The 12,488-nt window shown below is 38.8% G+C and overlaps 1 protein-coding gene across 6 annotated transcripts in view; it reads right to left on the bottom strand.

The window, feature by feature from the left end:
* Positions 1 to 12,488, bottom strand: part of arhgef28a (Rho guanine nucleotide exchange factor (GEF) 28a) — a 123,971-nt gene that overhangs the window by 34,428 nt on the left and 77,055 nt on the right. For 4 of the 6 annotated variants that reach the window (XM_017698641.2, XM_017698650.2, XM_017698659.2 and 1 more), the window contains 9 exons: positions 10,227 to 10,328; positions 6,129 to 6,249; positions 5,635 to 5,770; positions 4,010 to 4,065; positions 3,727 to 3,787; positions 2,438 to 2,573; positions 1,398 to 1,513; positions 1,169 to 1,309; positions 93 to 343 (listed from right to left, as the gene is read on the bottom strand). In XM_017698641.2, the coding sequence (XP_017554130.1) occupies positions 93 to 343; positions 1,169 to 1,309; positions 1,398 to 1,513; positions 2,438 to 2,573; positions 3,727 to 3,787; positions 4,010 to 4,065; positions 5,635 to 5,770; positions 6,129 to 6,249; positions 10,227 to 10,328 (1,120 nt within the window). The remainder of the gene's footprint in view (positions 1 to 92; positions 344 to 1,168; positions 1,310 to 1,397; positions 1,514 to 2,437; positions 2,574 to 3,726; positions 3,788 to 4,009; positions 4,066 to 5,634; positions 5,771 to 6,128; positions 6,250 to 10,226; positions 10,329 to 12,488) is intronic. The other 2 variants (XM_017698668.2, XM_017698678.2) reach the window with 1 other exon arrangement.

Below are 12,488 nucleotides of genomic sequence, written 5' to 3'. Positions count from 1 at the left end.
ACTGTAACGTAAAGTCCTAGCATGGACAGTTGGTAATTCAAATGAAACATGGTGTAGGGAACTGTGTGTTGTTTTTGGTGCAAATTGCTCACCTGTTGCAGGAGGATGTCACCCACACGGTGGATGAGGTAGTTCCTGTCACTGTCAGGCTGAGCAGAGCCATAGCGTCGCTCCCTCATAGCGGACAGGAAGTCTCTGTGCAGGAGGAGAAGTTCATCCAAGCAGGGAAAAATCCGACCAATGGTGTCTGCATCCAGCCCTACTTCATCCCGCATGCCCCGCCTAAACACCTCCGCCATGACAGTCAGCGTCTGCAGGTGGTGCAACTCGGTCTGCATGAGCTCTAAAGGAGAACACCATAGACACAACATTCAACACCATAGACACACTTTTACACTTAACCCACTTTACACACAAAGGAAGTCAAACTGAACTAGGGTTTGTAGATAGCCTTGGAGCTACCAGTTATCAAGCTAATCAGTTTTTAGCTTGTCCTCCTCATCTGATGATTCATTTGCTTTTGTTTGAGAAACATCCACTCGTTCTATTGTAATGATGGTTTGAAGTCAGTTACTACAATTACACGGCTACAATAAGATACTCCTTGCAGTAGCTACAATGAGCAATTTATTTGTATTTTTTATTTATGATATGCAACTATTAAAGTACAAGCCTGGAGTGGCCACATTAGCTGAACAGCTATCTTGTTTCCTAGCTGTTGATAATTAGTAGCTTCCAATCAAGGACAGAAGCTGCTTATGGTAAACAAACGTTACTCACTTCTGGTTCCTAAAGGTGCTACAGCACCAGTCAGAAATATTTTCATAAGATCTGTGGCGTTTTCCATGCATTTGCCTCAGACCAACTGATGAAAACACACTCATCCGTGTTCTGTTTGTTGTTATTTTTATTTTTTTGCTGACCTGTCGTGTGAAAAGTTTTAAAGCACAGCATTTTTACCTATTAGATCACAGCATTTGATTTCTTTTGGCTAACATGGATAGATGCAGAAACATGTCTTGTTATAGAGGTTTGTACTAAGTTGGTCTGTGCACTTTGTGTGAATACTTAACAAAAACAGCTGCATTTTAGCGGCTCTGCTTCCTCATTTAATGTAATAATAAATTCAGTGTCATGTAAGCAGGCTGGGCTGCACAAGTCTACTTACCGTAGATTACATCCTGTCTCTTGATAGTGTGTTTGTCCTGCCTCTGACAGAACTGAGGCTCCATTGCCAGACTCCAAGACTCTGCCTCCAAATCCTGAGCATCTGCCTCCAACTCATTCTGTAAAGGAGCGTCCACTGTGTCTGTGCAAAGAATGAAGGGACAAACGGAGAAGATACTTAATCAATGCTCTACATTCACTGTCAGCAGAAAGAGTGCCACTGTCTTTACCTTCCACGAGTGAGGACTCTGTGGACGTGGAGGATTCCACTGTCTGCAGCTCTTCTGACTGGAGAGGAGTCCTCCATGAGGAGGAGTCATTGTCTCCCTCTGGACTCTCAGCAAGCCTGAACAGAAATGCCCCATACATAAATGTAGTCGGTCAGCAAGTGTCTGGTGTTCAAAGTTTGATTCTTTAGTTTTGCATTACAGCTAAGAGGCTAATGTAATTAACAAGAAATGGACGTGTATGCTCCACCACTCAGCACTGTTCAAACCACATGCCTAAATTATAACAGGTCAGCAAAAAAATAGCACCAGGTTAAAGAAAGGTCATTCTGCAACTGCAGTAGCAAACAGGGTGTGTAAGTTGATTCAAGTGTAAGGCCACTGGCTGTACATTGCATGTAGAAAACTATATTGCAGTCATGTGGTTTATTTTCAAAATCCTGCACCATGACTAATACCACTGACACAGTCTTTTTGCAACACATGAAGCTGTCAAATTCATCAGAAATGTCAGTGTAATGCTAGTTAGCACAGGCATTTGTAAGCTGACGTTACAGAAGGGGCAGTTCACCTATTCAATGACACTGGGTTAGCGGTTCAAATTGTGGTTGCTTGCTTCACAGGTCTCAGGGAAAAGCCTATGCTAGCTTTCTCCTGCCTAGCGCAGGGGGCACTGTCTGATCGGGGGAGTCCTAAGTAGTGTCTAAACTGGGGAGAAAAAAAAGCAATAAATTATATATATATTAGAGATAAAGAGAGAGAAAGAGAGAGAGACAGATAAATATAAATAATACTTCAGCATATGTGAAGTCATTGCTGTTTTTCGTGTACAAAATGGCTTAAAATATATATATATATTTTTTTTGTTAATTAAGGAACAGAACAAACAATACACATACGTGAATTTTCTATGGTTAACTCTTACTTTCAGCTCCTTTTTATGGCTTCAAAGTTGTGCCACTGTACTACCCCTGTAATCGCAGAATGACCCAGAGGCCAAATTTATATCAATAATTTGAGATTAGAGTCTGAGGTTTTCTAACCTCTCCGGGACTAAAGGAACACTCCTGGAGAGCGGGCAGGGCAGAGGGGTCATGTCTTTCCTGTCCCATGGGGGCACTGGGAGGGAGGCTGAAGTGGCCATTGGTGAAGATGAGGCAGTTTCTCGCACTGTGAAGTCTGTGTGAGTGAGAACGAAAGAAAGAGAGTGAGAGAGAGAGAGAGAGAAAGAGAGAAAGAGAGAAAGAGGAGGAAATATAAATATAGGGTGAATCAGAGGGTAAGACTGAAATGGAAAACATGTCTCTGTTCCATTTCACAGATAACAATTCCCAGTTCCATCTCCTGACCACAGGTTGCACTGGTATTTATTAATGGCGGACTGTGAGTATTACAGTTAGGCCTTCGGCTTGGGCTATGAGTGTCAAAACTCAAGAAGTTTACTTGTACTGGCCCTTGCAAATGTGTATCATATATGTATAAGATTTTTAACCCATTTAACCCATCCATGAAGTGAAACACCACATACACACTAGTGAACACACACACTAGGGGGCAGTGAGCACACTTGCCCGGAGCGGTGGGCAGCCCTATCCACGGCGCCCAGGGAGCAGTTCGGGGTTAGGTGTCTTGCTCAAGGACACCTCAGTCATGGAGTGTCAGCCCTGGGGATCGAACCGGCAACCTTCCGGTCACAGGGCCAGATCCCTAACCTCCAGCCCACGACTGCCCCCAAATATAGTATAATATATAATTATATATAGTATAATAATAATAGTAATCTAATTAATATAGTATACTTTTAATTTAAATATATTATCCTTCCTGTTATACTGCAAGAAAACAGAACATCTACATGCATCACATTACAAAACAATGTCAAAAAAAATCTGCTTCTTTACGACTGATTTAATGAGGCTTCAATTGTAATTTAACCTATCAGGTCGCTGATGCCTGACACCACCTACCTATGTTCTGTGGTCAAAATCAAATGCAGTGCTTTTGTATTATTTTACTGCTTATCTGGAATTATTAGCAAGAATGATATTAGCAACTGTCACAAGAGAATTTTGAAAATGGGCATTTTTGCAGAAAGCATGGCATTGTTTGACTGTGCACAGCATTGCTGGAAGTAGAGAAAAGCATGATTTGAGGTTGCTTTCCCTTATTTGGTGTGGACCATCATAAAAATGAACTTGAACAAGCAGCAAACTGAACCAGTTTCATTTCATTTCATTTGGAAGCAGATTTCATTAAGATTGTATTAGAAATTATACAACCCCAATGTAACCCCTTCTCTGGAACATTCGGGTAGTATAGTGGATGGACTCACTCTGAGGGAGGGTGGCTGCTCTGGTCTTCGCCATGGAAACAGCGTATTTATCCTGAACTTTCTGTGAAGGAAAATGAGATGTGTGAAGCCTTTCCTCCAATTCCCCCTTTTCCCTTAGTGCACAATGTAAGGACATTACTTACAGTACAAGTGAAACACACACAGACCCCCTGCACTCATGTCCAAGAATGGGCAAATGTGTTACTGCTTTAAGCTTAACCATTAAACTCAGGCTGTGAAGTCTGAGTTGAGCTCAAGTACACAATTACACAGAGTGACATACCTTAAGACACTGTGTTGCAGAATCTTTACAGCCTTTGTGGATGATCACAGCACAGTCTAAAATCACATGGAAACAAACCAAACCACATATCAATACATGAAACACGAACAAAACACACATTCATTTCAAGGAAACAAAATAGCTAGCAGCTTGCAAGAGTCAGTGCAGTTTCATAAGTAGTGGATGAGATATGAGACATATGTACCATGTTTTGTGGCTATGAAACATGCATCCAAGAAACAGCACACCAAATTTCAACTGTCCAAAATCAGACCGAAGAAGATTCAACTGAAATTGGTGTAAAATTTTGTGAAGAAAATGTAATAGAATTGAAATATGAAGGCTGTTTGGACTCTAGCCCATGGGCTTGTTGAGATACACTTTGTAGTGTAGGCCTAGGTAACAGGGCAAAGTAACTGAATATCAGTACTGATTACCAAGTACCCTGATCATGATGCTTCACAGGTGATAACTAGCATGTTTGGGAAAGAGAACATGTACATGATCATGTAATGTTTTATTCATTTTTACTGGTAAAACTCTGGATATCCATAGAGTATTACAGACTGTTCTCAGATACACTGTCTGAAGAACTTTCTATGCATTTTCTGTACAGCTTCCAGGTCCCGATAGCTCAGATGAGTTGTCAAACTGTGAAAATATGATATTTCGTAGTTTCCCCAAAGGAAACTATAGCTGCATTTCCACTATAACAACTGAAAACACTTAGTGTGTGTGTTTTTTTTTTTTAAGATGTAAAACATGAGACAACATGAGCGCACAAGTTTAGCAGTCTAAAGTGTCCAGGCTGGGGAGTTATTAGAATGCAAGTTGCAAGTCGTATCATTTAAAGAAAAAAAAACAGCCATGAGAAAACACAAATAAACATCACAAAATTAGCAACAGATGTCGTTACTCAATAATATACTGCGTTATTTTCATTTAATCAGGGGTGAGCATAATGGGAATTTCATTGTTAAGATATCATCCAGGCCTAAGACTATCTGCCCCAAAAATATCCAGACAACTCTTCTAATGAACGAATTCAGTTAGTTTAATGTGCACCCATTGCTGATCCAGGTGTTTTTGCACTCACACAGCCTGTTTAATCTCCACAGAAATAGAATGGGACACAGATGAGCTCAAGGTCATCATGCCCAGTGCCAAATGTCAGCTAGATGGTTATAAAGCCCTCCACCACTGGTATGTGAACAATGGAACTGTGAATTGTAATGTTCTTAATGGTTAGATGCAATCAAATCCTCAAAGCAAAAGTTTCAAAATCTAGAGTAAAGGCTTTCCAGTTGAGGGGCCGTAGTGGGATTTGGGACCTACCTACCAAGTTTGCTGTCTATGCACCTTATAGTTTCTGACACCCAGTCGAAGCAGAAAAACAGGGACAGAAATCAGCATAAACACAAAGGGTTCCAGCAGACTCACTGCTCAGATGCTGATTAACAAATATCAACAATGAAAGCTGTAAGTCAATGTCCAGCAAAACTGATCACTTTCTATTCTCTATAGGCAGCTTAACATTTTATGCTTAAACGAATAAGGAAACCTACATCATACAGGGTGTCTAATCTGGCTAATGGTAAGGACACATACAGAGAAATCTCACTTACTAGTGCAGTGTAGGGTTTCTTTCCCAGCAGCAGGCTTGTCGCACACCTCACACACTGAAGACCCTTGGCCAGGTCCTGCTGTAAACTGGTGGCCGTTCCCCTGTTTTTCTTTGGCTTCCCTCTCTTTTGCTTTCCCCTTTGAAAACCAAGAAAGAGCCATGACAGCATTAGTAGCGCATACAGCAACGGCCATAACTGTCCACCGTTTCCATCTGTCCCTTTAGATTTGTAATGCGGTAGAGAAACCAAAGCTGCTGTGACGGCAAATTTTGGCAGTTTTGGGTTCAGGAACTGGTTAGGCGTGCACAGGGATTAATGATTAAAATTAGAAGAGGCTGCAACAGCTAGGACTTGGGACTACATGTTTGTTTTTGGGATAGCTGCTTGGCCTATGGTTAGTGATTGCCTTTTTGGGTTCTGAAATGACAGGTTTGGAAGACCGGGCTGAAATTGTTCAGCCAGCTGTAAAACAGATGTGGGTGATGTGTGATTACCTTATTCTTGCGTGTGCTATACATTCGGCTCTTGATGAAACTGAAGGTGCGGCTGACTTTGTATTTCTCAGACTCTGTCTTAGAAGGGATAATATACCGGTCCCATTCTTCCTCTTCGATTCTGAAAACACAACTTCATGATTCAAAAAATGAGTTAACAAGAACAAGCGGTCTTTATAGACCTGTGGTTAGACTGCTAAGCTGGGTTTTTGGTCAATTTAAGGTAGTCTTCAACCTTATACATATAGGAAATACATCAAATTGTGCAGGTAAGTGGGCCCCCAAAACTGCAGTTGATGACTCTTGGCCTACAGCAAATTAAGAGACACTATTTTATGCATATATACTTCTTTTAACAGTAAATACTATGTTTTAATACTGGCAATTTAACAACAAGCAATTAGACTTGTGCTGTTGGTCCACTTATGATAAGACATCAACAGCAGCTGCTGTTTTCAAGTTATGTAAAAATAAAAAATAATAAGCATGATAAAAATGGAGATAGAAGATTTTGCTCTGACAGCAACTATATCATATAAAAACATCCATCGTTGATATAGACAGGTGACAATCAAAAGAAAAAATCTGAATAAAGGAGGGGAGAAACACAGTGAGTATGGATGCTTCTAGACAGCCAGACAGGTGTAATACATGATACAATTAAAATGTCTCTGTGGCATGTCCAGAGAACAGGCCCAGCTGACCTTGAGAGTAGATCAAGATGGCAAGAGGGGAAAAATAATAAATAAAAAGATTTCATAAGACTTGAGAGAAGGTCCATTATTGAGGCACAGACAGCAGAAGTGTAAAGTGCCAAAGACTGACAAACTGCCTGTAGAAAGGACCCACTGTTCTACACAGTTTAAATTAGGGCTGCTATCCCAATTAAATTAATTAAACTTGATTTTTTTTTATGTTTGGCAGTTTACATGGTACTGCATATTTTAAATTCTCCTACTGATCTTATACAGTTAGATATCCACCTACACCCCATTTATATGAACCAAGTCCAAACTATAGTAAGTAAATAAATAAATAAAACAAGGAAGATACTCACAAATATTCTATTACGCTCTAATTGAGATAGTAATAAGCTAAATATCTACAAAACATTGTTTATAGGATGCTTAAATTTCAACTTCTAAGGAAAACTTTCAATGTCTTTTTTTTCTTTTAAAGTGAAATTCATAGATTTAGATTTATTCAATAAATGCTGTCCCATGTTTTCATGTCACTACTCAAACACAAAGAGTTTTAGTCCATAGGTGGAGCCTTATTTTAGCCGCATCTCTGCATTGTAGAGCAGGAAGTGAGACTGCATCCCTGTCCATCATGGCCATATAGTGAGCAGCTAGACCCCATTGTTTTGAAGGAAATGTGTCCGAAAGGCTGAAAATCAGTATGTAACATTAACAATTTTGACTAGCAAAAACTAATGTTTTAATGAAAATATTGTGATGTGTGTACAACTGTTCAAATCTGTTTTTGCTGGCCGCCATTTTTGAGTTCTACTCAAGTTTATTAAAATAATTATCTAAAATTAGTCACTACCAACAAATTTGGTAAAGTTTCAGCAGTTATGATTGTTTTAGTGGTGACAAAATAGAATGTTCAATCATTTGTATTAATAAATAAACATAATTAAGCTATAGAATCATAAAACGTCTAAAAAGTCTGACATGTATTTTTAACTCTGACATTCTTCCAATTTAGTAGAATGATCCATGCCATGATTGTTATATAGTCTTCTAAAATTACTGAAATATTTTGGAATCTTTGAAATGATCATTTGTTTGGCCATTTATAAAATCTCAAAATCATAATTTATTCAATTAATTGTTAAAATATTTACTAAACTGTTTGCTAATCTGTTTGATAGTGACGGCCCTACCTTTGAGTTCTCTCCCACCTACTTACCTGATCCAGCTCACTGTTAAGCTGGTACCTTTAAGAACTCAAGGTTAGCTCCCTAACCCATACATTCTCCTTTTCCCACTTCCTCATCTGCTCATCTTAATCACAAAAACACTCATGTTGTTGTGGTTTAAAGAACACATTCTTCAGCAGTTTGTAATGCACAGGTTAGTTTGGTTTTGTCAGCGAAAGCGTCTCGGGGTAAATCAAGCATTCATTTCCTGGCTATGCGTTCAATTAAAAATTAGTCATTGCTCTTTCAGTGTAATAACAAAAGCATTCTGCTTAGGCTGTGGGAACATTCTCAGCATTCACTACAAAGAATGTTTCATAATAGTCTAAGTCAAAAGTTATGTACACTATTCTTCAAAAGTTTGGAATCAATGTTTTCAATGTTCTTAAACTTCATTTGGTTGTAGATACATATATTAACTACTGGTAGTGATATTTAGGGGTGGGCACTGTGACAATATTTTACCATATCATGATACATTTTGTCATAATATACTTTTCTGAGTATATCATGGAAATCAGCAGTTATTAAAAACTCTGACCAACTGCATGTTTCATTAAAAAGAAGCATGATTAGCTTTGTTTAATTAGATTCAGTGCAGCATGTAAAACTTTGAATAAAAATCATTGTACTTAAGAGTTTTCACAGCATTTTTCAAATGTTGGTGAATTCTATCTGTTCTATCTTATTAAATAAATACTGTGATGCCTAATAGTATACAAACTTTGAAACACACCTGGTCAAAAAAAAAAATTTGGAGAATTTCTAAGTGACCATAAGTTAACACATCCACAGAGAACATACTTAAACAGAACTTTTTCTGCAAAGTTTAGTGCATGGTTTCTATTTATCTACTGAGTTATAGCTATATATCTTTGCACAGGCCATCTCTCATCTATTTATTTTCAATATGTTAAATTCATAAATAAACAGTAATTGTACATTAAGCTGTGCAGAAGCATGTTCTCTGTACAGGATGTGTTAACTTACCTTCACTTAGAAAACCAACAAAGTATGCCATTTGACCAGGGGTGCACGAACCTTTGCTTACAACTGCTTTTAAATAAGAATAAACATGAAAAAATGATGATGGATCAACCTAATGATTCTACAATAATCTGTGAAAACTGAGAACATTATAATCACATGAACATCCAAAATTCCTCAGATTTCAAAGGTAGTGATGAAGACAAACACACTATTACTTACAGTAATAGAATACTAGACAATATAGTACACAACATCCTGATACAGGGTGGTTCAAAAAGATTGATCCAATGTCAAAGGGCCATATTTTTACAGCCGTGAGGCACCTAGGAACCAATCACATACCAACTGAAAGAAGGGGTCAAAAAGTTTCTGACTGTCACCAGAAGATGGCTCCCTTCAGTGAGGAGATGGAGACCCCTGAGCAGAAAGTGTTCTGTGTTCTCCACTTCAATAAAAGCGAATCTGTCATAACTGTGCAATGTGATTTTCATCGGCAGTGAACCTCCAACAGCTCAGAGTGTTCATCGTTGGTTTCACAACACTGGATGATCTCCGAAATCGCACTGAAAGAGCTGTGAGTACCATCACATCCGACATGCTCAATTGAGTATGGGATGAATTTGACTATTGCGTTGATGTCCGTACACCTAGAGGAGGCTCATATTGAGCGCTTGTAAAACTATATAATGAACTTCATGCTCATTGAAACCATTTACAATTTACTGCATTGTTCTGTGATGATTTATAAGTGAAATATCATTTTGAAAATCAGATTAATCTTTTTAAATCACCCTGTATATTAGAATAACAGCATATTGCTTCTCCTTTAATAACTTCTTGATGTTCCCAAAACTTGAATTACAAAAAAAGTACCTTCCTATTTAAATGTACATCATATCTGTTACTGTAAATAAATGAACAAAAATGACCAATACTGCTAGTGATTCCAAACTTTTGAACAGTAGTGTAGTTAGTTCATACTGCTTGTAAACACAGAGTTACACATGTATTAGGACAACTTAGTAAGTTTAAGACAATTAAAGGTCAGATACACAAGTGACTTCATGCCAGAGGGTGCATTCTGGGTATTGTAGTTAGATGTTGCGGTTCAAACAACAAAGGTTAGAAGCTCAAGTGGGTCAAGCTGGTGACGGACTGAAGCTAAGAACGATGTGACGTACTCTTTGAGGAATTCGGAGAGCGTGAGGTGCTGGAGGGAGTCTTCCAGCTCGACGCTGGACTCATCGTCGGCTGACTGAGCACGTCTACGGAACTTTAACTCCCTACAGAGGTTTAAACGCAGATCTGAGAGTTTACTCTCTGACACAGAACAAACACACTAACACAATTCAAACCTTCCACCAGATGGAGGTATTGTGCAAGGAAGAGAGAGTGAACAGTGAGGGAGAGCCACAGAAAGACAATTGCACACAAAGTTGCACTTTGAATGGAAGCCATCAGACCTGGTCCGCTCTAAATACTGTTTTACACTGAGATGCCAGTTTATTAGATATATACTTATGTTGTACCTACACTCTTAAGCCAATTTATCAGCCCCCCCTCTACCCCAACCATACATGAAAAGACTTCCTGGAGACACCTGAAAACACTGAATTGATCTGAAATAATCTAAAGTCAGGTCTCATTAGTCAATGTAGTCCTATAGAGTGCACCGTAAAAAAGCATAAACTGCCCAGATCAGTATTCATACTTTGAGAATGTTAATAAACATAATTTTAGATACAATGTACAGAGGGTTATTCTTTTTCAGAAGACAATTCAACAAAATACAGTGTATTTTTATAGGCATGACAAAAAGCATTATTCAAAGTGGTGCCACAGAAGAACAAGCTTTTGAAGAAAAACATTTGTTAATGACATGCAAATATAATTAGACATGTTGATTAAGTTTTAAATTAAAATTTCAATTAAAAAAGTTCAATGAAGTAAACATTTAGTGACATTTTTTATCAAAGTATAATGCCAAAGTAGTTTGGCATTGAGCTGAGATATTAAACTTTGCATTAATATGAAACTTCTACTATCGTGATTATCCTACCACTGAGCAGGCACTGCGGGTGGACCATTCTCAGCACTACATATGACAGTGTTGCTGGTACAAGTGGATCAGGCACGGCAGAAATACTGGAGGTTTTAAACACTGTACACATACGGTCCTCTCTATTAGACGCACGTACCTTGTTAGTACCTTGTACAGTTAGAGACTACAGTAGCAGTGGGTAGTATGGCCAAAAGTGTACATCACAGTACAATTAAAATGTATAAGATGGTTCCAGTAAAGCTTATGGTATATAAATGAAACCATTTCAGATACTTAAATAAACCTGTTTTTAGGTTTACAGTGGCTTATTATTCTGGTACATGTCCCTTCCCTTTTTAAGAAACATTTTTACCAACTGAAGTATCTGAAAAGCTTATTGTGCCAACATAAAAATAAAACAAATCCGAACAAAATATAGACAAACCTACCAAACGTCTATACTGCTTTCTTGCTTTCTTTTACATAGAGTAACGTTAGTGTGGTTTGTACTACTGGTATACCCTGTTACCTGAGTTTGTGTGGCATACCGGTATAATGGTTTTGACAAAAATCATACCTGAGCAAGAATTTCAACTGGTATGCTGGTTGGCCTCACAGTTTTTCCATGCACAATGAATGTCAGTTATTCTGTAAACACCTAGCAACACACCTGAGCCCGATACACTCCTACCAATATAACCAATATATACAAGCTCATTGTAGTGAGTAACATGAATGCCTTCTACGCTGTAGACTGGGGTTCAATTCCCTGCCTGGGTAAGCACAGTACACTATACCAATAAGAGTTCTTGGGCAAAGCTCCTAACACTACCTTCGCCTACCTGTGTAAAAATGATGAAACTGTAAGCAGTTCTGGGTAAGAGTGTCTTCTAAATGTCGTAAATGTAAATCTGGTCAGTGGTGGTCCCATGGCGATCCGTAGGTGTTTCTGATAAAATGCCTGATGATATAAGTAAAATGAGGATGTATAGTTGAGACCAAAAATTTACACACACCTAGGCTAGAGACTTTTAAACTAACTCATTTCATCTTATATGCATTTCTATTTGGCAAGTCAATTAGGGTACATACTTTGCTCGCTTTAGAGGTAATTTTAAAACAATTAAACAGAAACATTTTTTTCCAGCTTGATTAAGATTAAGATTAAGTGACCCTTATTCGTCCCACAATGGGGAGATTTCACCTCCACATTTAACCCATCCGTGAAGTGAAACACCACATACACACTAGTGAACACACACACACTAGGGGGCAGTGAGCACACTTGCCCGGAGCGGTGGGCAGCCCAATCCGCAGCGCCCGGGGAGCAGTTGGGGGTTTGGTGTCTTGCTCAAGGACACCTCAGTCATGTGCTGTTGGCTCTGGGGATCGAACCGGCGAC

This window comes from Pygocentrus nattereri, chromosome 23 (assembly GCF_015220715.1).
Source record: "Pygocentrus nattereri isolate fPygNat1 chromosome 23, fPygNat1.pri, whole genome shotgun sequence".
Lineage (NCBI taxonomy): Eukaryota > Metazoa > Chordata > Actinopteri > Characiformes > Serrasalmidae > Pygocentrus > Pygocentrus nattereri.
The sequence above is the reverse complement of the archived record's forward strand: the minus strand, read 5'-3'. Positions and strand labels throughout refer to the sequence as shown.